General features: G+C 50.8%; 1 protein-coding gene across 1 annotated transcript in view; it reads left to right on the plus strand.

Moving 5' to 3' along the window:
- Positions 1-22,649, plus strand: part of JPH2 (junctophilin 2) — an 80,749-nt gene that overhangs the window by 51,502 nt on the left and 6,598 nt on the right. Inside the window, exon 3 of the mRNA XM_008016752.3 lies at positions 22,275-22,393. Coding sequence (XP_008014943.3) covers positions 22,275-22,393 — 119 coding nt within the window. The remainder of the gene's footprint in view (positions 1-22,274; positions 22,394-22,649) is intronic.

Here is a 22,649-nt window from a genome sequence, read left to right on the forward strand (position 1 = left end):
TTGGTGTATCTCTAGAATAAATTCCCCCAACTCGCAGTTGCCAGATCAAAGGCTGTCTGTGGTGGTTGTCCCATTTTATCTTCCCGTCCACATTGTTTTAGGGTGGGAAGGCCTCTGCCACTGACTTGCTGAATGACCCTGGGCAAGTCCCTGCCCCTCTGTGGGTCTCCATTCTCCTTGCCTTGTCCTTGGGGGCAAAAAAAGCCAGCCCAGTTTCACTTCCTTGCTTGGCCTTTCCCACATCCCAGTCATGGGCAGCTATTGTTACTGTGGGTCCTTTGGGAGATGACTTTAGCTCAGAGGCAGTCCAGGGCAGCCCAGTGAGGTCAGCATGGAAGAGCAGACAGGAGGACGAGGCAAGGCAAAGGCACAGTGGTGTGGCAGCTGGGGCAAGGCAGCGATTCCCAAATGCCAGTCACTGCCGTACCTTGCTGAGCCACGCTGTGTCTGCATGCCGTCTGGATCTCCTTACTATTTAAAAAATATTTTAACTTTTTAAAATCTAAATTTACTCTTATAAATAAACTGTAGATCATTACCATAAATAGAAATCTAGGATTAGATGAGAAAACGTTAGCCAAAAAAAAAAAAAAAAGAGAGAGAAAAGAAAAAGAATACAGTGAAGCAAAATATCATTAAATCCCTCAGTTGCTTATTAAAATCTCGGCCAGGTGCAGTGGCTCATGCCTATCATCCCAGCACTTTGAGGGGGCCAAGGCAGGAGAACTGCTTGAGGCCAGGAGTTTTGAGACCAGCCTGGGCAATCTAGTAAGACCCCATCTCTACAAAAAAATTTAAAAGTTAGCTGGGTGTGGTGGTGCTCACCTGTAGTCCCAGGTGCTGTTCGGGAGACTGAGGCAAGAAGATAGCTTGAGCCCAGGAAGTTGAGGCTTCAGGGAGCCATGATCACACTACAGCACTCCAGCCTGGGCGAGAGAGCCAGACTCTGTCTGATAAAACAAACAAACTCAGACTCAAGGCTGCTTGCTGCTGTACTCTCAGTTAAAAAACAGCGTGTAAGAGAGGCATTAAAGTCCAGGCACGGTGGCTCACACCTGTAATCCCAGCACTTTGGGATTACACTTTGGGAGGCCAAGGCAGGTGGATCACTTGAGGTCAGGAGTTTGAGACCAGCCTGGCCAACATGGTGAAACCCCATCTCTACTAAAAATACAAAAATTGGTGGGGCATGGTGGCGGGCACCTGTAATCCCAGCTGCTCAGGAGGCTGAGGCAGGAAAATTGCTTGAACCTGGGAGGCAGAGGTTGTAGTGAGCTGAGATCAGGCCACTGCATTCCAGCCTAGGCAACAGAGCGAGACTCCGTCTCAAAAAAAAAAAATTTTTTTTTAACTTTTTCTCTTTTTACAGATACACTTTCTAAAATATTACTTAATGAACGGTCTGGTACCTCTTCTCATTCTTGGTCCTGCCAGTAGAAAGCATCCCATCCTTTAGAGACACTGGCCTGAAAAGACAGATTTCTCCTCTCCCTCTTCCCAGTCTCAGAGAGAAGGAAAACCAATCTTTGAAAGGGCTTGTTCAAAATCCAGTCTTTGAAAGGGCAGGATTCAAAAACTTAGCCCAGTTGTGACTGCTATGATGGGGTAAGGCAACGGGATTGGAATCTCCTCTGAACCTCCAGTACCTGGCACGGCACAGTGCCTGGGGCCAAATCTGATCTCTGGAAGTGCGTTTTGAACAAAGAGATGCAGTTGTCCAGAGGAAGGCTGGGTTTGGCCCCTCCTGGTGGCTTCTTCCTCCCCCGTCCCTGTGACAGCAGGGTCGCCAGCCCCCAGGAGCAAATGGAGCTGCCTGGAATTCCTTTCCAGAGCTCCTTTATCAGTTTTTAGAGCAGCCTGGGGTGGGGTGCCAGTGGGTGTCAGTGACACTGGGGGCTGCTCTGGGAAAAGCTGGAATGCCCCAGTTGAGCCCCACCTGGGGAGGGGCCGGAGGCGGGGGAGGCCGCTGGGCTGGGAGGACTCAGCTGTCACATTCCTCCGGCTCACAGAAAGCTCTCCTGGGCGCCTTGTCCTTATTTAGGCAGGAGATGTCTGCTGACTGGGGCCTTGTAAGATGCCATTGCAGGCCAGCTCCCGGGTGGGGTGGGGCGGGGCAGGGGCAGAGCACACCAAGAGCTAAGTCAGCAGGCTCCTGGGCAGGCGAGCCCCAGGGTGGGAGCCCAACCTTTGGGAAGAAAACCCGCTAAGTAATAATAACAAAAAATAGCAACTAACATTCATGGGATGCCTACTATGTGCTGGGCACAATGCTGAGCTGATCTGTAAGCTCCAGAAGGCGAGTCTCTCCTGTTCACAATGGTACCCCAAGATTAGCCCAGGTTCTGGTACACATAATGTACATATATACTGTACACTATATGCACATTCAGAATATCCAAAAGGGTTGTATGAGTCTGGTTTCTGGCAGGAAAGAGTGTTAGGTGCTTAGTAAATACTTGTCACAACTGAATGAATGTACCCTTCACATGCCACAATTTACGCAATCCTTACAAGAAGTAGCTACTAGTATAGCTAAGTGCTATTAGTAACCCATTTTACAGATGGGGAAACTGAGACTGGGAGAGGTTCCATGACTTGGCAGAGATCGTGCAAGTTGGAAGTGAGGGAGCTGGGGTGTGAAACCAGGTTGTCTGACTGCAGTCGTAACTAATGCTTCCATCTTCTTGTTTTGGTGTTAAGCCAGAATAGAATTCCTGGCTTTCCTCTTTCCTGGCTCTGTGGATTGGACGGGTTACATAACCTTCTCACCTGCAAAGTGGGAATAGTGACATCTGCTTTAAGGAATATTGTGAGAATTCACTGAGAAAACACATGCAAGTGCCGGGCACCTAGTAGGTGTGCAGCAAGTATTGCCTATTCATAATGGTGATGACGATGACGATGATGATGATGATGATGGCGATGGCGATGAGTCCCAGGGGATTCAGCATCCTCTTGCTGGGTTGCACCCCAGGAGCAGAGTAGGCAAATGGGGAGGCCATTTTCCAGCAGACTTCGTCCCCCTCCAGGAGCACAGTGACAGTCATGGCCCCCTGGAGAGGGTAGCAGGACCTTCATCCTGCCTGTGTTTCCTGAGGAGAAATGTTCTCTACTCCTAGGCCATCTGAAGCCTCCAGGTTCCCCAGGCAAGAGGGTGGAAGGGGTCCTGGGTTGGTTTTACCCTCTGTTCATCCATGGTACATGATCACATTTTTGTGTCAGCACAATTGCCCAAGGCTTCCATGAGCACCTCCTGTGGACCCGGACTAACTTTCCATCCCTTGCTGTCTGTGTGCAAGTTGTCTTGGACAAGTTATTGAAATGCTCAGAGTCCTGGTTTTCTCAAGTGTACACTGAGGGGGATAATAATAGTGTTTCTCTCATAAGGCTGCTGTTCAGGTAAAGTGACATGATATGTACAAGCACTTACAATGGGGCCTGCCATGTAGTACATGACGCTTCCAGTATATCTATAACAGAGTAACAATCACAATGACTAACTTTCAGTGATTGGAAATTAAAACTGATCACAGAGACTTCTCTGGGCCTCAGTTTCCCCTTCTTGTTACTGTGTCGGCCTTAAAAGAGATGAGATGATTTCTGAGGGTCCGTCCAGCTCTGTGAGTCTCACAGTCAAGTATATGTGATTCATATAACAAAACGTTTATCCAGCACATTCCTGGTGAGCCTAAATATTTTCGGATAAATAATCCTGCTCTGTGCCAGCCTCTGCCTCTGTCTGGTGACAGGCACACAGCAGTGATGCTTCTGCCTCTTGTGGGACTCACAGACTAATCAGAGGAAGACAAAGTGACCTGGCAGCGAAGTGCAGGAGACAGTAGAGTAGAGAGCTGGCAGTCAGGGTGAGCTATCCTGCGGAAGGGTCCTGAAGGATGAGTAGGAGTTTTTCACCCCAGCCATAGAAACAATAGAGAGGGCACATTTGAGGAACTGGAATTTTCTGTCTGACTAGAAGGCTGAGTTTGGAGTCAGACCAGAGACGTTGGTAGGAGCTAAGTCATGAAGTCATATGAAAGCATTTCCATGTCATCCTTCAGGCACTAGGAAAGGCACTGTGGGGTTTTAAGCAGAGATTTAAGACCAAATTTACTGGGGGTGGCCTCTGGGAAGGTTTCTGGACCAGAAGAAGCATAAGAAGGAACATTACATCCAGGGTTAGTATCTAGCTGGGCACCCCAGTAGGTACGGTCATGCCACTTGTTAAATATTGAAATAGTCTGTACTGGTTTGTAACTAGCAGCCTCCAGGCATCCCCCCTACCCTTGTTAGTATTCTGTCCACTTGGTCTTTCCCAGCACCCAGCAGCTAAATGGTTAGCCACCTGGCACAGCAGGTGGTTTTTTATATATAAATATGTATTTATTTCTATCGCCCCCTGCCTACATCTCAGTCATGCCTTCCAGCTCTAAGAAGGCATTAGAGAGCATCAGATGGAACAGGACCAGCCTGGGAAACTTGGGTTTTAACCCAGGCCGTTCCCTCTTCTTCTTGCTTGATAGGCAGGAGATTAGACTGGAATCTCCCCTAGGGCCGTCCTGCCCTGAGATAGAAGGGGAATCGACACCCAGCCCTCTCTGGCCTCTTGCTGGGGCCCCAGTCGGCTGGGCACACTGGAAGCCAGTGAGCAAGGGTGCTAGTGATGAGGCTTAGCACAGCCTTTGGAATCAGGTAGACTGCCGTTCCCTCCCAACCCAGAGCCTCCCAGCTGTGTGGCTGCCCCCAAAGGAGGCCTAGTTTCCCTATTCAGTGGACATCATAATACTTGCCCTCTAGGATTGTTGTAAGGAATAAATGAAACCACACTTCTAAAAGTTCTAGTACCAATAGATGTGAGATTTTAAAAATATGTATTTATTTATTTTGGAGTGAGTATAATTTATGCACATTCAGAGTATCCAGAAGGCTCGTATTAGTCTGCGTGCTGGCAGGACAGGGTCTATTGCAGGTGTTTAACTGGGGAGAGTTTAATGAAGGTGCTGTTTGCAGAGATGTGGGCAGAAAAATTAACAAGGTGTGTTAAGGCATCCAGGACCAGCAGCCACGAGAGCCGCTATACCCCAGGCCTGAAGGGGCAAGGGGAGGGGGAGAAGGAAATGGTGTGATGACTGGAGCAGGAATGGGGACGGTGGGGGTGGAGAGAGCTGCAGCTGTGGAGGGGGGTGGTGGGGGTGGAGAGAGCTGCAGCTGTGGAGGGGGCGGTGAGGGTGGAGAGAGCTGCAGCTATGGAGGGGGCAGTGGGGGTGGGTGAGAGCTGCAGCTGTGGAGGGGGGGTGGTGGGGGTGGGTGAGAGCTGCAGCTGTGGAGGGGGGCGGTGGGGGTGGAGAGAGCTGCAGCTTTGGAGGGGGTGGTGGGGGTGGGTGAGAGCTGTAGCTGTGGAGGGGGGCGGTGGGGGTGGAGAGAGCTGCAGCTGTGGGGGGGGCGGTGGGGGTGGGTGAGAGCTGCAGCTGTGGAGGGGGCGGTGGTGGTGGAGAGAGCTGCAGCTTTGGAGGGGGTGGTGGGGGTGGGTGAGAGCTGCAGCTGTGGAGGGAGGCGGTGGGGGTGGAGAGAGCTGCAGCTGTGGAGGGGGGTGGTGGGGGTGGGTGAGAGCTGCAGCTGTGGAGGGGGGCGGTGGGGGTGGAGAGAGCTGCAGCTGTGGAGGGGTGGTGGGGGTGGGTGAGAGCTGCAGCTGTGGAGGGGGCGGTGGGGGTGGAGAGAGCTGCAGCTGTGGAGGGGGGCGGTGGGGGTGGAGAGAGCTGCAGCTGTGGGGGGGGCGGTGGGGGTGGGTGAGAGCTGCAGCTGTGGAGGGGGCGGTGGTGGTGGAGAGAGCTGCAGCTTTGGAGGGGGTGGTGGGGGTGGGTGAGAGCTGCAGCTGTGGAGGGAGGCGGTGGGGGTGGAGAGAGCTGCAGCTGTGGAGGGGGTGGTGGGGGTGGGTGAGAGCTGCAGCTGTGGAGGGGGCGGTGGGGGTGGAGAGAGCTGCAGCTGTGGAGGGGGCGGTGGGGGTGGAGAGAGCTGCAGCTGTGGAGGGGGCGGTGGGGGTGGGGAGAGCTGCAGGCGTGGAGCGGGTGGTGGGGGGTGGGTGAGAGCTGCAGCTGTGGAGGGGGGCGGTGGGGGTGGGTGAGAGCTGCAGCTGTGGAGGGGAGTGGTTGGGGGCAGTGAGAGCTGCAGCTGTGGAGAGGGGCAGTGAGGGTGGGTGAGAGCTGCAGGCGTGGAGGGGGACAGTGAGGGTGGGTGAGAGCTGCAGGCGTGGAGGGGGCGGTGGGGGTGGGTGAGAGCTGCAGCTGTGGAGGGGGACAGTGGGGGTGGGTGAGAGGTGCAGCTGTGGAGGGGAGTGGTGGGGGGCAGTGAGAGCTGAAGCTGTGGAGGGGGGCGGTGGGTGTGGGTGAGAGCTGCAGGTGTGGAGGGGGGCGGCGGGGGTGGGTGAGAGCTGCAGCTGTGGAGGGGGGCGGTGGCGGTGAGTGAGAGCTGCAGGCGTGGAGGGGGGCGGTGGCGGTGGGTGAGAGCTGCAGGCGTGGAGGGGGGCGGTGGGGGTGGGTGAGAGCTGCAGGCGTGGAGGGGGGCGGTGGGGGTGGGTGAGAGCTGTAGCTGTGGAGGGGGGCGGTAGGGGTGGGTGAGAGCTGCAGGCGTGGAGGGGGGCGGTGGGGGTGGGTGAGAGCTGCAGGCGTGGAGGGGGGCGGTGGGGGTGGGTGAGAGCTGCAGCTGTGGAGGGGGTGGTGGGGGTGGGTGAGAGCTGCAGCTGTGGAGGGGGGCGGTGGGGGTGGGTGAGAGCTGCAGCTGTGGAGGGGGGTGGTGGGGGTGGAGAGAGCTGCAGCTGTGGAGAGGGGCGGTGGGGGTGGGTGAGAGCTGCAGCTGTGGAGGGGGGCGGTGGGGGTGGAGAGAGCTGCAGCTGTGGAGGGGGGCGGTGGGGGTGGGTGAGAGCTGCAGGCGTGGAGGGGGCGGTGGGGGTGGGTGAGAGCTGCAGCTATGGAGGGGGGTGGTGGGGGTGGGTGAGAGCTGCAGCTGTGGAGGCGGGTGGTGGGGGTGGAGAGGGGCGGTGGGGGTGGGTGAGAGTTGCAGCTGTGGAGAGGGTGGTGGGGGTGGGTGAGAGCTGCAGCTGTGGAGGGGGGCGGTGGGGGTGGGTGAGAGCTGCAGTTGTGGAAGGGGGCGGTGGGGGTGGGTGAGAGCTGCAGCTGTGGAGGGGGAGTGGTGGGGGGCAGTGAGAGCTGCAGCTGTGGAGAGGGGCGGTGGGTGTGGGTGAGGGCTGCAGCTGTGGAAAGGGGCGGTGGGTGTGGGTGAGAGCTGCAGGCGTGGGGACAGTAGTGGAGGTGGGTAAGAGCTGCAGCTGTGGAGAGGGGTGGTGGGGGTGGAGAGAACTGTAGCTGTGGAGGGGGGCGGTGGGGGTGGGTGAGAGCTGCAGGCGTGGAGGGGGGCGGTGGGGGTGGGTGAGAGCTGCAGGCGTGGAGGGGGGCGGTGGGGGTGGGTGAGAGCTGCAGGCGTGGAGGGGGGCGGTGGGGGTGGGTGAGAGCTGCAGCTGTGGAGAGGGTGGTGGGGGTGGGTGAGAGCTGCAGCTGTGGAGGGGGGCAGTGGGGGTGGGTGAGAGCTGCAGCTGTGGAGGGGGGTGGTGGGGGTGGAGAGAGCTGCAGCTGTGGAGAGGGGCGGTGGGGGTGGGTGAGAGCTGCAGCTGTGGAGGGGGGCGGTGGGGGTGGAGAGAGCTGCAGCTGTGGAGGAGGGCGGTGGGGGTGGGTGAGAGCTGCAGGCGTGGAGGGGGCGGTGGGGGTGGGTGAGAGCTGCAGCTATGGAGGGGGGTGGTGGGGGTGGGTGAGAGCTGCAGCTGTGAAGGGGGGTGGTGGGGGTGGAGAGGGGCGGTGGGGGTGGGTGAGAGTTGCAGCTGTGGAGGGGGGCGGTGGGGGTGGGTGAGAGCTGCAGCTGTGGAGGGGGGCGGTGGGGGTGGGTGAGAGCTGCAGTTGTGGAAGGGGGCGGTGGGGGTGGGTGAGAGCTGCAGCTGTGGAGGGGGAGTGGTGGGGGGCAGTGAGAGCTGCAGCTGTGGAGAGGGGCGGTGGGTGTGGGTGAGGGCTGCAGCTGTGGAAAGGGGCGGTGGGTGTGGGTGAGAGCTGCAGGCGTGGGGGCAGTAGTGGAGGTGGGTAAGAGCTGCAGCTGTGGAGAGGGGTGGTGGGGGTGGAGAGAACTGTAGCTGTGGAGGGGGGCGGTGGCGGTGGGTGACAGCTGCAGCTGTGGAGGGGGACAGTGGAGGTGGGTGAGAGCTGAAGGCCTGGATGGGGGTGGTGGGGGTGGGTGGGAGCTGCAGCTGTGGAGGGGGGTGCTGGGGGTAGAGAGAGCTGCAGCTGTGGAGGGGGGCGGTGGGGGCAGTGAGAGCTGCAGCTGTGGAGAGGGGTGGTGGGTGTGGCTGAGAGCTGCAGGTGTGGAGGAGGGTGGTGAGGGGGGCAGTGAGAGCTGCAGCTGTGGAGGAGGGAGCCAGGCAGGAAGAGTGAGAAGTGGAATAGACACCCAGCCCTCTCCAGCCTCTTACTGGGGCTGCCAATTGACTGGGCACACTGGAAACCAGTGAGCAAAGGTGCTGGTGATGCAGGCTGTAGAGACGATCTCCCTGGGCACAGAGCTAGGTGGGGAATGGATGGGGGTGGGGCAAGGGGAGGAGATGGGGCAAAAGGAAAATAACCAGCCCAAATGTGTGTGTGTGTGTGTGTGTGTGTCTGTCTGTCTGTCTGTCTGTCTTTCTTCCGACCTCATTCCCAGTGGGGCAACTTGTATTGTAAGTTTCTTACCTATCTTTCCATAAATATTCTCTATATAGAAGAGCAAACAGGTTGTCTGTTTACACAAATGTTACATACAATAGAAATTCTTTTACACCTTGCTACCTGACTTAACATATCTTGGAATTCACTCTTTGTCATACATAGAAATCAATCTTATTCCTAGGATTGGCTACATAATACTCCTTCAAATGTCTATGCCGTAATTTAGTGCTGCTGGACTTGGCTTTGTTTCCAATCTTTTGCTGTTACAGTGTTACAATAAATACCGTGGAGCTCACGGACTAATCAGAGAAAGGCAAAGTCACCTGACAGCTAAGTGCAAGAGATGGTAAGAGTAGACAACTGGCAGTTAGGGTAAGCTTTCCTGGGGAAGGGTCCTGAAGGATGAGTAGGAGTTCACCAGATAAAGAAGTGAATGATGGTTATGGGGACAAAAGTTTCCAGAAGTCATTTGGGACTTGTACAAAATGTGTCATTTTGTACAACTTGAGTATATCTGTTGGTCACATTCCCAGAAGGGGAATCACTAGCACAAAAATATGTAGATGATAGATTTTTAAAGAAAAAGAAATGGTTGAACAATTAAATGATAAATGTCAGTACATGGAAACATGGAAAATTACTTAAGTGAGTAAATTATAAAAGTATGGCAGGAACAGCTAACAATTGTCTAGTGCTTAAGAAGAGTGCAAGGCACTGTTCTGAGCCCTTTGTGGCCATTAACTCATTTAATTTTCATTACCCTATGATGTAGGCACTATTATTATCCCCACTGTGTTAGTTACCCATCACTGCATAAGAAATTATCCCCACACAGAGCAACTTAAAACAACACACATTTGTTGTCTTACAGTTCTGCAGGTCAGGTATCAGGGCATGGTGACTGAGTCCTCTGGCTCAGGGTCTCTCTCAGGCTGCAGTCCAGGTATTGACCAGGGCTGTGGTCTCATCTGAAAGCTCCACCAGGGAAAGATCCATTTCTCAAACACGTGGTTATTGTTAGGATCCAGTTTCTTGCAGCCTATTAGACTGAGGGGCTCAATTCCTCTCCAGTATGGCAGCTTGCTTCAGCAAAGCCAGCAAGAGACTCTGGTGGCAAGAGAGAAGTCACAGTCTAAACAAATCATGGAAGTGACATCCCATGGCTTTTGCATATTCTGTTCATTAGATGCATGTCTTCAGGTCCAACCCACACTCAAGGGGAAGGGATTACACTAGGATGGGAATACAGGAGCCATCTGAGAAATCTGCCTGGCGTCTCTTACTTTTAAGAAGAGAAAACCAATGCACAGAGGGACTAAGTGACTTGTCTAGGTGAAAGCTAGTAAATCAGGGATTCACTGCCACACAGCGTGACTTCAGAGTCCATGCCATTAACCACCATGCCTCAAAAATGGAATCTTTACTGTGTTCACAGCCCTGATAAAAAAATAGGTGTGTACATTGTGTTATAAATGGAGGGGCCCCCCCAAAAAAGGAAAAAATAATAGGTTCACACCTGAACAGACAAGGAAGTCTCAAAAGGTAAAATAACTATTGTGTTAGCGAAGTAACTTCAGCGCGTTGTTGCTTTAACATGATGGTTTTTGTAGTTTGTAAAATTTTAAAATTAGGCATAGACTTTTTGATAATGAAGTTTCCCTGTGTGGTTTCGAAGCGCTCTGTCAACTCATGCAGTGAAAGCCTCTTTGCTGGCAGCTAGATCCCGGTTAAACTGCAGGGTCCAATACTCGGTTGGTGGGGGAGGAGCAAGGTGCGAGGTTCCCTCCCTGTCATTTCACTGGTTGCCAAAATGCAGTCAGACCTCCGTCCTGCAGAGTCAGCCAGGCGATGCCAGGCCCCAGAGAACTAGACTTTCTTGCAGATGTGAAGGATGTGGGGAACACGCTGGTAACCCAGCCCCAGGCCCTCTCAGACAGGCAGCAGGAATATCAGGAACGTAAAACTCAGGGGCCTCCTTGATATCCCTGGGGGACGAGGCTGGGCTGAGGCAACCACAGCTGCTGGGCCCTGTGGAAAGTGGGCATGAGCTGAAGCGATGTGGCAGATGCAGGGGTCAGCAAAGGCTTTGGTGCCAGGGAGACCTGGGTTTGGGCTCAAGCCAGCTCTGGACTTACTAGCTATGAGCCATGGGCAAATGATTTTCTGAGCCTGCGTTTCTTCCGCTGTGAAGTGCATCATTTTGAGGACGACATGAGATCACACAGGTTGTTTTCTTGTCTTTTGTTGCTGCAGTAACATTACTACAAACTCGGTGGCTTAAAACAATACAGATATATTCTTTGACAGTTCTGGAGGTCGAAAGTCTAAAGTCAGATTTCCTTCTGGAGGCTCGAAGGGGAGGATCTCTGCGCTTGCCTTTTCAACCCCGAATGGCCCCCTGTGTTCCTGAGCTTATGGCACCTTCCTGTCTTCAAAACACATCACTCCCATCTCTGCTCACATCATCGCATCGGCTTCTCCTCTTCTGTTATTAAATCTCCCTCTTGTAAGGACGCCTGCGGTTACATTTAGGGCCTTCCTGTCTAATCCAGGATGATCTCTCAATCTCAAGATCCTTAATTTAATCACACCTGCAAAGCCCTCTTTGCCATAGAAGGTAACGTCCACAGGTTCCAGACAGTAGGACAAAATATCTTTGGGGCCATTATTCAGCTGATACCTTTGGCTGAGTGTCTGGTGCATAGTTAGCTCTCAGTAAGCAGCACCTCTTTTTTTTTTTTTTTTTTTTTTTTTTTTTTTTGAGACAGCCTGGCTCTGTCGCCCAGCCTGGCTCTGTCGCCCAGTGGCGCAATCTTGGCTCACTGCAACCTCTGCATCCCGGATTCAAGCAATTCTCCTGTCTCAGCTTCTCGAGTAGCTGGGATTACAGATGCGCACTACTGCGCCCAGCTAATTTTTATATTTTTAGTAGAGACGAGGTTTCACCATGTTGGCCGGGCTGGTCTCAAACTCTGGACCTCAAGTGATCCACCTGCCTCTGCCTCTCAAAGTGCTGGGATTACAGGCGTGAGCTGCCACGCCCGGCCAGTAAGCAGCAACTCTTATTACTTTGCCTGGTCTTCTAGGCTGAGAGCTCACACACCCACTCCCTCACCGGAGGAGGCTTCGCTCCAGCTGGAGGCTGGGGGATTTCAGTGGAGCTTCCAAGATGGAGAGGTTCTACATAGGACCTGAGGGCTATCACAGCCTTCCAACCTCAGAATCCCCAACACCACCCTTACTCCTCACCTCAACTAGAACAAATCTGCATCGAGCTTGCTGTGTGCCAGGCCCTGTTCCCAGCGCTTTCTGCCAGTCATTTATCTCTCGAATCCCCACAAGCCTATGAGATAGGGGCTCTTCATAACCTCATTTTACAGATGGAAAAATCAAAGCACAGAGGATTTCAATAAGTCGCCCACAGTCATGCAGCTGTGTTCCTGACCAACTTGGAATATACCACCATGTTAACCGGGTACAGTGACGTGCCCCTGTAATCTGAGCTACTTGGGAGGCTGAGGTGGGAGGATCACTTGAGCCCAGGAGTTCAAGGTTGCAGTGAGCTGTGATTGCACCACTGCACCCAAGCCTGGGCAACAGAGAGAGACTCTGTCTCTTCAAAAAAACATTTTAAAGAGAAAAAGATGAAAATGTTAATAGCAATTTTTTATTTTAAAAAATGCTCATTTTCCAAAATTTTCTTTTAGGAAGCCATTTTATTTTTATAGTATACACAGTATATATTATATTTATAATATAGAAATAATAAAATACAAATTATGAACATGTCACCCACCCCGTGGGCTTTCTCCTGCCCCATAGTCTTGTTCTGTACTCAAGACTTTTTACTTGGTCTTATCTCTCTTAGCAGACTCTACATCCTTCAAGAGCAGGGGCCATGTCTGCCTTCATTATTATTTTTTATTTTTTATTTTTTTTATTTTTGTATTTTTTTTTTAGACAGAGTCTCGCTCTGTCGCCCAGGCTGGAGTGCAGTGGCCGGATCTCAGCTCACTGCAAGCTCCGCCTCCCAGGTTTACGCCATTCTCCTGCCTCAGCCTCCCGAGTAGCTGGGACTACACTGCCTTCATTATTACTTTGATTATAACAAGAATGAGCAAATGACCTAACCTCCCTGTGCCTCAGTTTCCTCTTCTGTAAAGTGGTGGTAGTATCTACCTCATAGGGTGGGATGAGCCCTTAGGTTATTTCCCATTTTTTCTTATTAGAAACAGTGTTCATAGAACTAAGTGTAAGAACTAAAACCATAAAATTATTAGATGAAAATATGAGAGTAAATTGTTATGACCTTGGGTTAGGCAAAACCTTCTTAGCTATGACACCCAAAGCACAAGTCACAAAAGATAGCTAAATTGGACTTCATTAAAATAAAATAACTTTTGTACTTCAAAGGAAAAAAGTGAAAAAAGCCCAGAGAATATTTGCAAATCATATATATGGTAAGTGACTTGCATAAGAATATCCAAAGAAATTTTACAACTCAATAATAAAAAGGAAAAAAATCCAATTAAAATCTGGCAAAGAATCTGAATAGACATTTATCCTAAGAAGACATACAAGCAGCCATGAAGCACATAGATGCTCAGCCTCATTAGCCATCAGGAAAATGCAAATCAAAACCATGAGATGGCACCTCCTAAACCTCTAGCATGGCAACAATCAAAATGAAGGATGGGCCGGGCGCGGTGGCTCATGCCTGTAATCCCAGCACTTTGGGAGGCCAAGGTGGGTGGATCACGAGGTCAGGAGATGAGACCATCCTGGCTAACATGATGAAACCCCATCTCTGCTAAAAATACAAAAAATCAGCCAGGCGTGGTGGTGGGTGCCTGTAATCCCAGGTACTCGGGAGGCTGAGGCAAGAGAATCATTTGAACCCGGGAGGCGGAGGTTGCAGTGAGCCGAGATTGTGCCACTGCACTCCAGCCTAGGCAACAGAGCGAGGCTCTGTTTCCAAAAAAAAAAAAAAAAAGAAGAAGAAGAAGGATGATATCAAGAATTAGGGAGGATGTGGAGAAACTGGAATTCTCATGTGTTACCAATGGAACATAATATGGTACAGCCATCTCAAGACCAGTTCGGCAGATCCTCAAAAGGTTAAACATAGAGTTACCACAGGACCCAGCAATTCTGCTCCTAGGTATATACTCAAGAGAAATGAAAACATGTCCACCCAAAAACCTATACATAGATTTCCATAGCAGCATTATTCAAAATAACCAAAAAGTGGAAACAACCCTAATGTCCATCAACTGTTGAACTGGTAAACAAAATACGGTTTATCCACACAATGGAATATTAGTTGGCAATAAAAAGGAATGCATGCTACAATGTGGGCGAACCCTGAAATGATGTTTAGATGACACATCCATTTGTTGGCAAGATAGAATTTTGGAAGTGAATGCTGGTAAGCATTGTTATAATAGTAACAAAAACAATAATGATAGCTAATATTTGTTACGTGCTCAGTTTATGCTAAGCACGTTTGGGCGCTCTCATTTCAGACTCCCGGTAATTTTGTGAGATTAGTATTCTTGTCCCCATTTCTGAGTTGAAGAAACTGAGGTCAGAGAGGAAAGGTCAGATATCTAGATGATGGTGCTATGAATTGGACTTGGGTTTGTGCCCTTAACCCCTCTTGTGAGGGGCTTCCCAGTAAGGCACTGCCTGCCTCATTGACCACTGTTCATGTCTCTAGCACCCATTTCTGGGCTCCAGATAGCAGGGGCTCAGCACACATTTGCTGAATGAGAATGAATGGAGTCCTGGGTGGAGAGAGGAAGGTCCCATGGGTCAGCATTCCCTGACTGCACCTGCATCCTTGGGGACGGAGGGGGCTTTCTCCTAGGGAACTCTCTGGGCTAGTGGCTGGACACCCAGCTGTGGTCCTTCCTCTAGATTAGCCTGACCATGGTTGTTCTGGGGGAAATGGCCATGAGCAGCCAGAGCTGGGGATGAGGGGCTATTTTGGGAGAGGGTAGGGCAGTGACGTCGGAAGCATCCCCACCTCAGGAAGATGCTGGGCAGCACTTTCCCTGTAACCACCTCAGCAGCCTCCAGAGAGGCTGGCAGTGGCCTGAGCCAGGGACCCAGATTATCTGCCCCATCATCCAAACCTACCCTGGGATTCCTGGGCTGCAGAGTTTTATTATTATTATTATTATTATACTAAAGTGAACAATTCAGTGGCATTTAGGACATTCAGGATTTTTCTTTCAGTCCCCTTCAAAACACTGTGCCTTTTCTTTCCCTCCCCTCCCCTCCCCTCCCCTCCCCTCCCCTCCCCTTTACTTTCTTTTCCTTTCCTTTCCGAGATAGGATCTTGCTTTGTCACCCAGGCTGGCGTGCAGTGGCGTAATCGTAACTCACTGCAGCCTTGACCTCCCGGGCTCAAGCGATCCTCCCACCTCAGGCTTCCAAGTAGTGGGGACCATTAGCCACTATGCCTGGCTAATGTTTTTATTTTATTTTTTTGTAGAGACGGGGTCTCACTGTGTTGCCCAGGGTAAAACTTCACCTCTCATTTTATGTAACAAGCCCTTAGGTAGCACTTCCTGTGTTCTGAACCACATGACTGTAACTAATTTACTCCTTACACCATTCCTTGGAGACACATACCCTTATTAGTCTCATTTCACAGATGAGGAGACTGGGCTCGAGGTGATGAGCAGAGCCAGGGTCTGCACCCGGGCAACCTGGCCGGAGTTACCCCCTCTTTGCCACTCCACCATGTGGTTTATAGACGTTGCTCTGAGCCCCTGCTCATCCATGGACTTCCAGAAATGTTGCCTGATTGACCTGGCAGGGCTGCATTAGACTGCGAACTCCCCAGGCGGCTCCTGGGTCCTATTCATTCCCATCCTTGGTCCCAGCAGATGATGGGCCTGCCTCAGAGGTGGTACCAGGAAGGCAGCAGCTTGGTGTCATGGGGAAGAGCCTGGGCAGGTTCACTTTGTAGTGTGTGACCTTGAGAACGTGCCTCCAGCTCTGTGAGGCCATACGTGTTTACACAGGAGGCCATGGCATTAAGGCTGGTCCCAGAGTGCTCAACAAATAACCAAGATTAATATTATTCATCATAGTAGTAGAGGAGACATTCATTGAGTGAATACATTGAGTACAGCGGTCGGCAGACTTTTGTAAAGGACTAGATGGTAAATATTTTGGTGTTTGTAGGTCATATGGTCTCTATGGCAACTACTTAACTCTAGACAATATGAATGAGCATAGCTGTGTTTCAACAAAATTTTGTTTATAGGGACATGGATATCTGGATTTCATGTAATTTTCATGTGTCACAAAATATTACTTTTTTTTTTTTTTGAGCCAGAGTCTCACTCTGTCACCGAGGCTGGAGTTGGAGTACAGTGGTGCAATCTTGGCTCACTGCAACCTCTGCCTCCCAGATTCAAGTGATTCTCTGCCTCAACCTCCTAAGTAGCTGGGACTACAGGTGCGCACCACCGTACCCAGCTGATTTTTGTATTTTTTTGTAGAGACAGCATTTCACCATGTTGGCCAGGCTGGTCTTGATCTCCTGGCCTCAAGTGATCCACCTGCCTCAGCCTCCCATAGTGCTGGGATTACATGCGTGAGCCACCATGCCTGGCCCTTACTTTTGTGATTTTTTTTTCTAACCGTTCAAATATATAAAAACCATTCTTAGTTCATGGGTGGCACAAAAGCTGGCAGCAGGCTGGGTTTAGCCTACCACTGTCATCTGCTGACCCATGCCCTGGAATGTAACCTCTGCAAGGGATTTTTGTTTCTTTTCTTTCTTTTCTCCTATTTTTGTTTAAGATAGAGTTGGGGTCTTGTTGTGTTGCCCAGGCTGGTCTGAAACTTCTGGCCTCAAGTGATCCTCCTGCCTCAGCCTCCCAAAGTGTTGGGATTACAGGCGTGAGCCACTATGCCTGACGATACAAGGGATTTTTGGATGTTCAGTTTGCCTCTATGTCTTCAGTGCCCAGAAAAGTGCCTAGCACATAGTAGGCACTCCATAAAGTTGTACTAAATGAATTAACCAATACATAGAGGTGGGTCTTAAACTGACTCTTTAAGGCCAGAATCACAGCAGGAGGGAGAGAGCCTTCCAGGTGGGGGAACAGCCTAAGCAAAGGCCTAGAGTCGGGGCACGTCTGGTGAGTGTCCCCCTTTGGCTGCATGAGGCCACCAATGCCTGGTGGAGACAACTGGGAAACAGCCAGGCAGTTAGGGGCCTGGGAGGAGAGATGGGGAAAGGAGGCCAGGGTGGGGCGGGAGCTTCTCGAAGTGGCTCTATTGGGTGATAGCCCTGCTCCTATCCCAGATACACCAGCCTTATTTTTAACCCTGCTGACGAAAGTTCATCCGAATGAAATCAAGAAGAGTCTCCCTGTTCCTCCCCCAGCCCCAGTGGCTGCTCCTTTTCCCCAAGCAGGGTCAGAGCCATCCTCCAGACCCTCACCCAGAGGCATGGATCCAGAGATGGTGAGTGGTCAGGAAACGCTTCCTGCATTTCCCCAGCAGGGCCCTGATTCAGGGAGGGACCTTGGTGCTGAAAGGAAAACATCCAGGGCTCCCACAGCGGGTGGAGAAGGCTGGGAACAACTTCAAGATGGAGCTGGCTTTTCTCTCTGCGGAACATGTGCTTCTCAAACTTTAGTCAGGATCTGGAGTATAAAACACAGATTCCTAGGCTCGTTCCCTTCAAATTCCCATGAGTCGGTCTGGGCAGAGCCTGCGAATTTGTATTTCTGAGCTTCCGGGTGATGAGGATATTGCGTGGGGGTCACGGACTGCATTACGAGAGGCCCTGGCCTAGAAGCAATAGCCTCCCAGCCACAGTGATTCTGCCCGCCCTTCACCCCGTGAGCTGCTGGTATACCCCATCCAGACTGCCTCGGGCAAGGGTCTGGAGAGCCTTGAAGGCCATACTCAGTAGCTAGGGTTTTATTGTGAGCACAGTAGGAAGACTTGCAAAGATTTGAAGCAAGGGGTGAGGCCACGGGTGTGTGGTTAAGCAGGCTCGCTGAGCCGCTGTGTGCAGGAGCAGCTGTAGGAGCAAGCTGGCAGGCAGGGGAGACACACGGGAGGGGGTGCAGGAGGAGTGGCAGAGGGTTCAAGAGTTAAAAAGGGAGCTAGAGAGACCGGCGTTGGTGACTGATGGGCTGTGGATGTGGAAGGAGGTGGGAAGGGAGGGTGCTGAAGAACACTGGGATTCCTGGCCTGAAGGCTGGGATCAGAGACTGGGAGCATGGGACGGGGGAGAAGCGCTGATAGGATGCAGCGGGCCAGGCGGTTGGAGATGGACAGGGTGTGCTTCCTTCCAGCACAGCAGCCCTCATTGCCCTGGGCTGTGTGGCCGCCCCTGTTCTGGCTGTACACAGTTGTTCCTCCAGGATCTTCCAGGGCTGTGGGGAGAGGCTGCCTTTCCTGCCTGAGGAGTCCTCGGCACAGCTTCCAAAGGCACCAGAAAGTGGGCATCCTTCTGCTCACATGACCAACAAAAGGGGCATTTTCTCATTTTGAAGGCTTATCCAGCCCTTTCCCTCCTCCTCCCTCCTGGGGTTTCAGGTTCCCAGAGAAGTGGCTCTAAAAAGTTTAGAACTTTGTCTCACACATACTCACATGTAGGCAAAAATAAGCCTGGGGATATGCATGTAGCACACTCAGTTTTGATGTACAAATGTCATTCTCCTCCTCCTCTTTCACCACCGCCACCAACACCCCATCATCATCATCGTCATCATCATCATCCTCAAGGCTAAACACTTTCACATGTTCTCTGTCACTTAGTTTTCACAGCAAGTTCAGGAGGGGAGAATTACTATCTCTGCTTTACAGATGAAGAAACTGAGGCACAGAGAGGTAAAGCTATGCATGCACCCAAGGTCCTAGAGTCCCAGTGGGGTGAGGTGAGTGAGTAAGTGAGGGATCCAAGTGCAGGGTCCAATCCAGGCTTTATTTAAAATTTTCTTCATAGGTTCATCAAGGATTTATTTTTGCATTAATTTTGACTTTTAAAATATTGCATTAAAATGTGATTCCTCTTGATCCCTGAGTTTTTTTGGCAACCCTGTAAATTTTGCCCCTGAGGTGAGTGCCTTGGTCAGCTCATTCTGTCCCTGGCCTTGGCAGAGCCCAAATTGGAATCCAGGGCCTCTAATTCCAAAACTATGTGCTCTTAACTCTTCCCTAGGCTGCCTCCTTGCCCCTACATATGTGCACGCCTGCATGTGTGCCTTCAGCCATGTATTCATTCAGCAAACTTTACTGTGGCAATATGGCATAGTGGAGAGGCAGGGGCTTGGAAATCAGATAGCTCCAGGTTTGGAATCTTACTCTGCTGCTTGCTATTGAGTGGAAATTGAACCTGTGGTTAGGATGCAGACTCTAGATCCCAGAATGCTTTGGTTTGAATCCTTACTCTGGTACTTACTAGCTGTGTAATAAGTTTGGGTGGATTCTTTTTTTCTTTTTGAGATGCGATCTTGCTCAGTTGCCCAGGCTGGAGTGCAATGGGGTGATAATAGCTCACTGCAGCCTCGGTCCCCTAGGTTCAAGCAATCCCCCACACCTCAGCCTCCTGAGTAGCTAGGACTACAGGCGTGCACCACCACACCTGGCTATTTTTTTTTTTTTTAATTTTTAGTAGAGACAGGGTCTTGCTATGTTACTTAGGCTGGTCTTGAACTCCTGAGCTCAAGTGATCTTCCTGCCTCAGCCTCCCAAAGTGGTAGGATTACAGGCACGAGCCACTGCGCTGGCCTGGGTTCTTTAGAACCCTCCTGTGCCTTGGATGTCTCCTCTGTAGACAGGGATGATGGGAATAACATCTACCCTGTAGAGTTATTGGGGGGTTAAATACGTTCATTTCTGTAAAGCCCTTGGCATGTATTAAGTGCTTTGTAAATGTTAACTCTATTTTGTTTCCTTGAGCAAGACACCTTTCTGAACCTGTTTCCCCACCTGTGAAGTAGGGACAGGTAAACACTACCTCACTACTCACAGTTTTGAGGTTTGTAAGGGATAAAAGGCCTGGTGCATAGTAGAAGCTTAAGGGAATTTATCCTCCTTATTGTGCACCCAGTTCTCTGCTGGAGACTGAGATAAAGACACACACACATCAGCTCCCCAAGGAATTAACTCATCTGTAGAGAGTGGACACTCTTTCTTGGCTTTGAAACTCATCGAAGGCACCAAGCTCTTCCTCAGTGTCAGAGTCCTTGCACGTGCCCTTCTGTCTACCTGGTTCATTGAGCCACCCACCTCTTATGGGCCTAATGTATGTGTTTCTTCAAGTCTCAACTCAAATGTCAACTTCCTCAAGGAATCCTTTCCTGACCAGCCCACCTCCACCACCCATCAACATCAAGTCTTTCTGTCCTGCATTTTCATTGTATTCTCTATTCCTCCCTCGCGGCCTATTTCACAATTATAATTAGGTACTTTTTATTTCATTGCATTTTATTAAATAGTTTTTGTGTCTGTTTACTAGCCAGCTCCCTCATCTGACAGTGGCCTTTCTGGTCCACAGAGTCTCTGTCCTCAGTTCCTGGCCATGCTTAGCTCCTGGCAGAGGCTCTGACACGTGCTCAGCTGCTGGTATAGAGCAAGCTTGTCTAACCCGTGGGCTGTATGCAGCCCAGGACGGCTTTCAGTGCCGCCCAACACGAATTCGTAAACTCTCTTAAAATGGTATGGGATTTGTGTGTGTGTGTGATTTGGTTTTTTTTTTTTTTTTTTTGAGCTTATCGGCTATCGTTAGTGTATTTTCTGTGTGGTCCATGACAATTCTTCTTCCAATGTGGCCCACGGAAGCCAAAAGATCGGACACCACTGCCCTAGAGTTACGTTGCCTAGGTTCAAAATCCCAGCTCCTGCACTTCAGGACTCTGACCTTGGGCAAATTGCTTAACCTGTTTGCGCTTCAATTTTCTTTACTGTAAAATAGGGAGAGTAATAACAGCACCAGCTTCCTACGCCATTAGAATGAGCATATGAGATAATCTTCATAACTCCTTTAGAACCATGCCTGGCCCATTCAGAAACTGGACTGTTATTACTTTAGTGGGTTCTTCTGTGAGTTAAGCTAGGCTGACAGCTGAAACAGACATCCCCCAAATCTCAGGTACTTAACACGATGAATGTTTAAGATTTGCTCCTGTCACGTGCAACTGTGGGGCTGTGGGAAGGGGCTTTGCTCCATGCAATCATTTTATGGGCTCAGATTTCTTAACTTGGAGTCCATGGGAGGGTCTGTGGATAGATTTCAGGTGTCCATGAACTTGGATGGTGAGGGTTAGATTCGCCAGAAGTAGAGCCTGAAGTGGGGATTCTTGTGTAAGTGATTTATTGAGGGAGGCTTTCAGGAGAGAGGAGAATGACACGCAGGATGGCAGAGGGAAGGAGCCGAGCAAAGATGTGGTCTCAGCTGGAGACCTGCTTCAGCCAGTCCACGGGGGGCTCTGGAGCGTGGATTGTACTTGCTGCAGCTGAAGTTCCTTCCTCTTGAGGCAAGAGGAGGCTGACCAGTACCAGTCATTGGCATGGGCTGCCTGGGTTTAGGGGTAGGCAGGGCAGCATTTTAACTTCTGGAACAAGGTGGCTTCTATGGGCTACAATTCTCTGGGGTAATAAGGAGCCATTAGCAGCCAACACCCACATCAGCCGGGGGTGGGCACATTTGCCCAGTGAAGGGATCTGCACAGGGCACCAGAAGTACCCTCTACAATGGGAAAAGCTACATCTATATTTTTATTAACTCCAACTGAAATGTAGCCTTCTCTTCAATTATGGAAATAGGCAGTAAACCATAATAGTAGTAGTAGCAGCTGTGACTTTGTCACCAATAGAAATCTCACATATTTTCACGTCATATTACATGTTGTAATTAGATATCCTTGAAATATCCTTTATGCTAATCTATACTTTAAAATTACAGTAGTTAACAGACCTGATATTTTGTTTAATGTGATTATAAAGATATAGAGTATTTTACAAATGTGTTGTTTTAAAATATTTTGGAAACAGTATGTCAAGTAACTGCATCCTTTTGTAATCCTATGTATTTTATGCATTTGAAAACATTATTCTGAGAAGGATTCCATAGGCTTCACCACACTGCCAAAGGGATCTGTGACACAGAGGTTAAGTCCCCTATTCTGGGGACTCAGCCTGCTCTGCATTCAACCAGCAATGCTGGGGAAAAAAGAGAAGTCACAGAGGTTTTTATGGGCCAAGCCTGGAAATAGCATACATGATGTCTTCCCATAATGCACTGGCCAGAACTCAGTCACTTGACCACACGTAACCGCAAGGGAGGCTGGGAAAGGTAGTCTATCTGTATGCTCAGAAAGAAGAAGAAATGATCTGGAGAATGCACAGCAGTCTGGACCATGAGGCTCAATAAATATTCAATGACTGCCTGAGTGAAAGAACACTCTGTTTAGCATGTCTCTTTGTGGGTTGGGGAGAAGGGGCAGAAGCCTGGTTCTCTGGAAGGATCCTGAGTCTTCTGCCACATTGTCTCCATAGGACAAGCCACGCCAAAGCCAAAGCTGAGGCAGCGGAACAGGCCGCCCTGGCTGCCAACCAGGAGTCCAACATTGCTCGTACTTTGGCCAGGGAGCTGGCTCCGGACTTCTACCAGCCAGGTAGGGCCAGCCAGGGAATGATGGGCAGGGTAGGGCTATCCCTAGGGTGGGTGCTTTTCTTTGCTTACTGGAATCTGAGATGCCCAAGTGGTTTCCTGGATGCCCATGACTCTCGGAAACTGGGGCATGGTGCAAATGTGGGATGGGATGATGCAGGGGTAGGTGGGGAGACACATCTCTGCCTTCATGCTGAGCTCATGGGGAGGGCAACAGAGGCACTCCAAGTAGTCTTTTCTCTCTGATCTGAGCAGGGAAG

The sequence above is a fragment of the Chlorocebus sabaeus genome, chromosome 2, assembly GCF_047675955.1.
Source record: "Chlorocebus sabaeus isolate Y175 chromosome 2, mChlSab1.0.hap1, whole genome shotgun sequence".
In the NCBI taxonomy this organism is placed as follows: domain Eukaryota; kingdom Metazoa; phylum Chordata; class Mammalia; order Primates; family Cercopithecidae; genus Chlorocebus; species Chlorocebus sabaeus.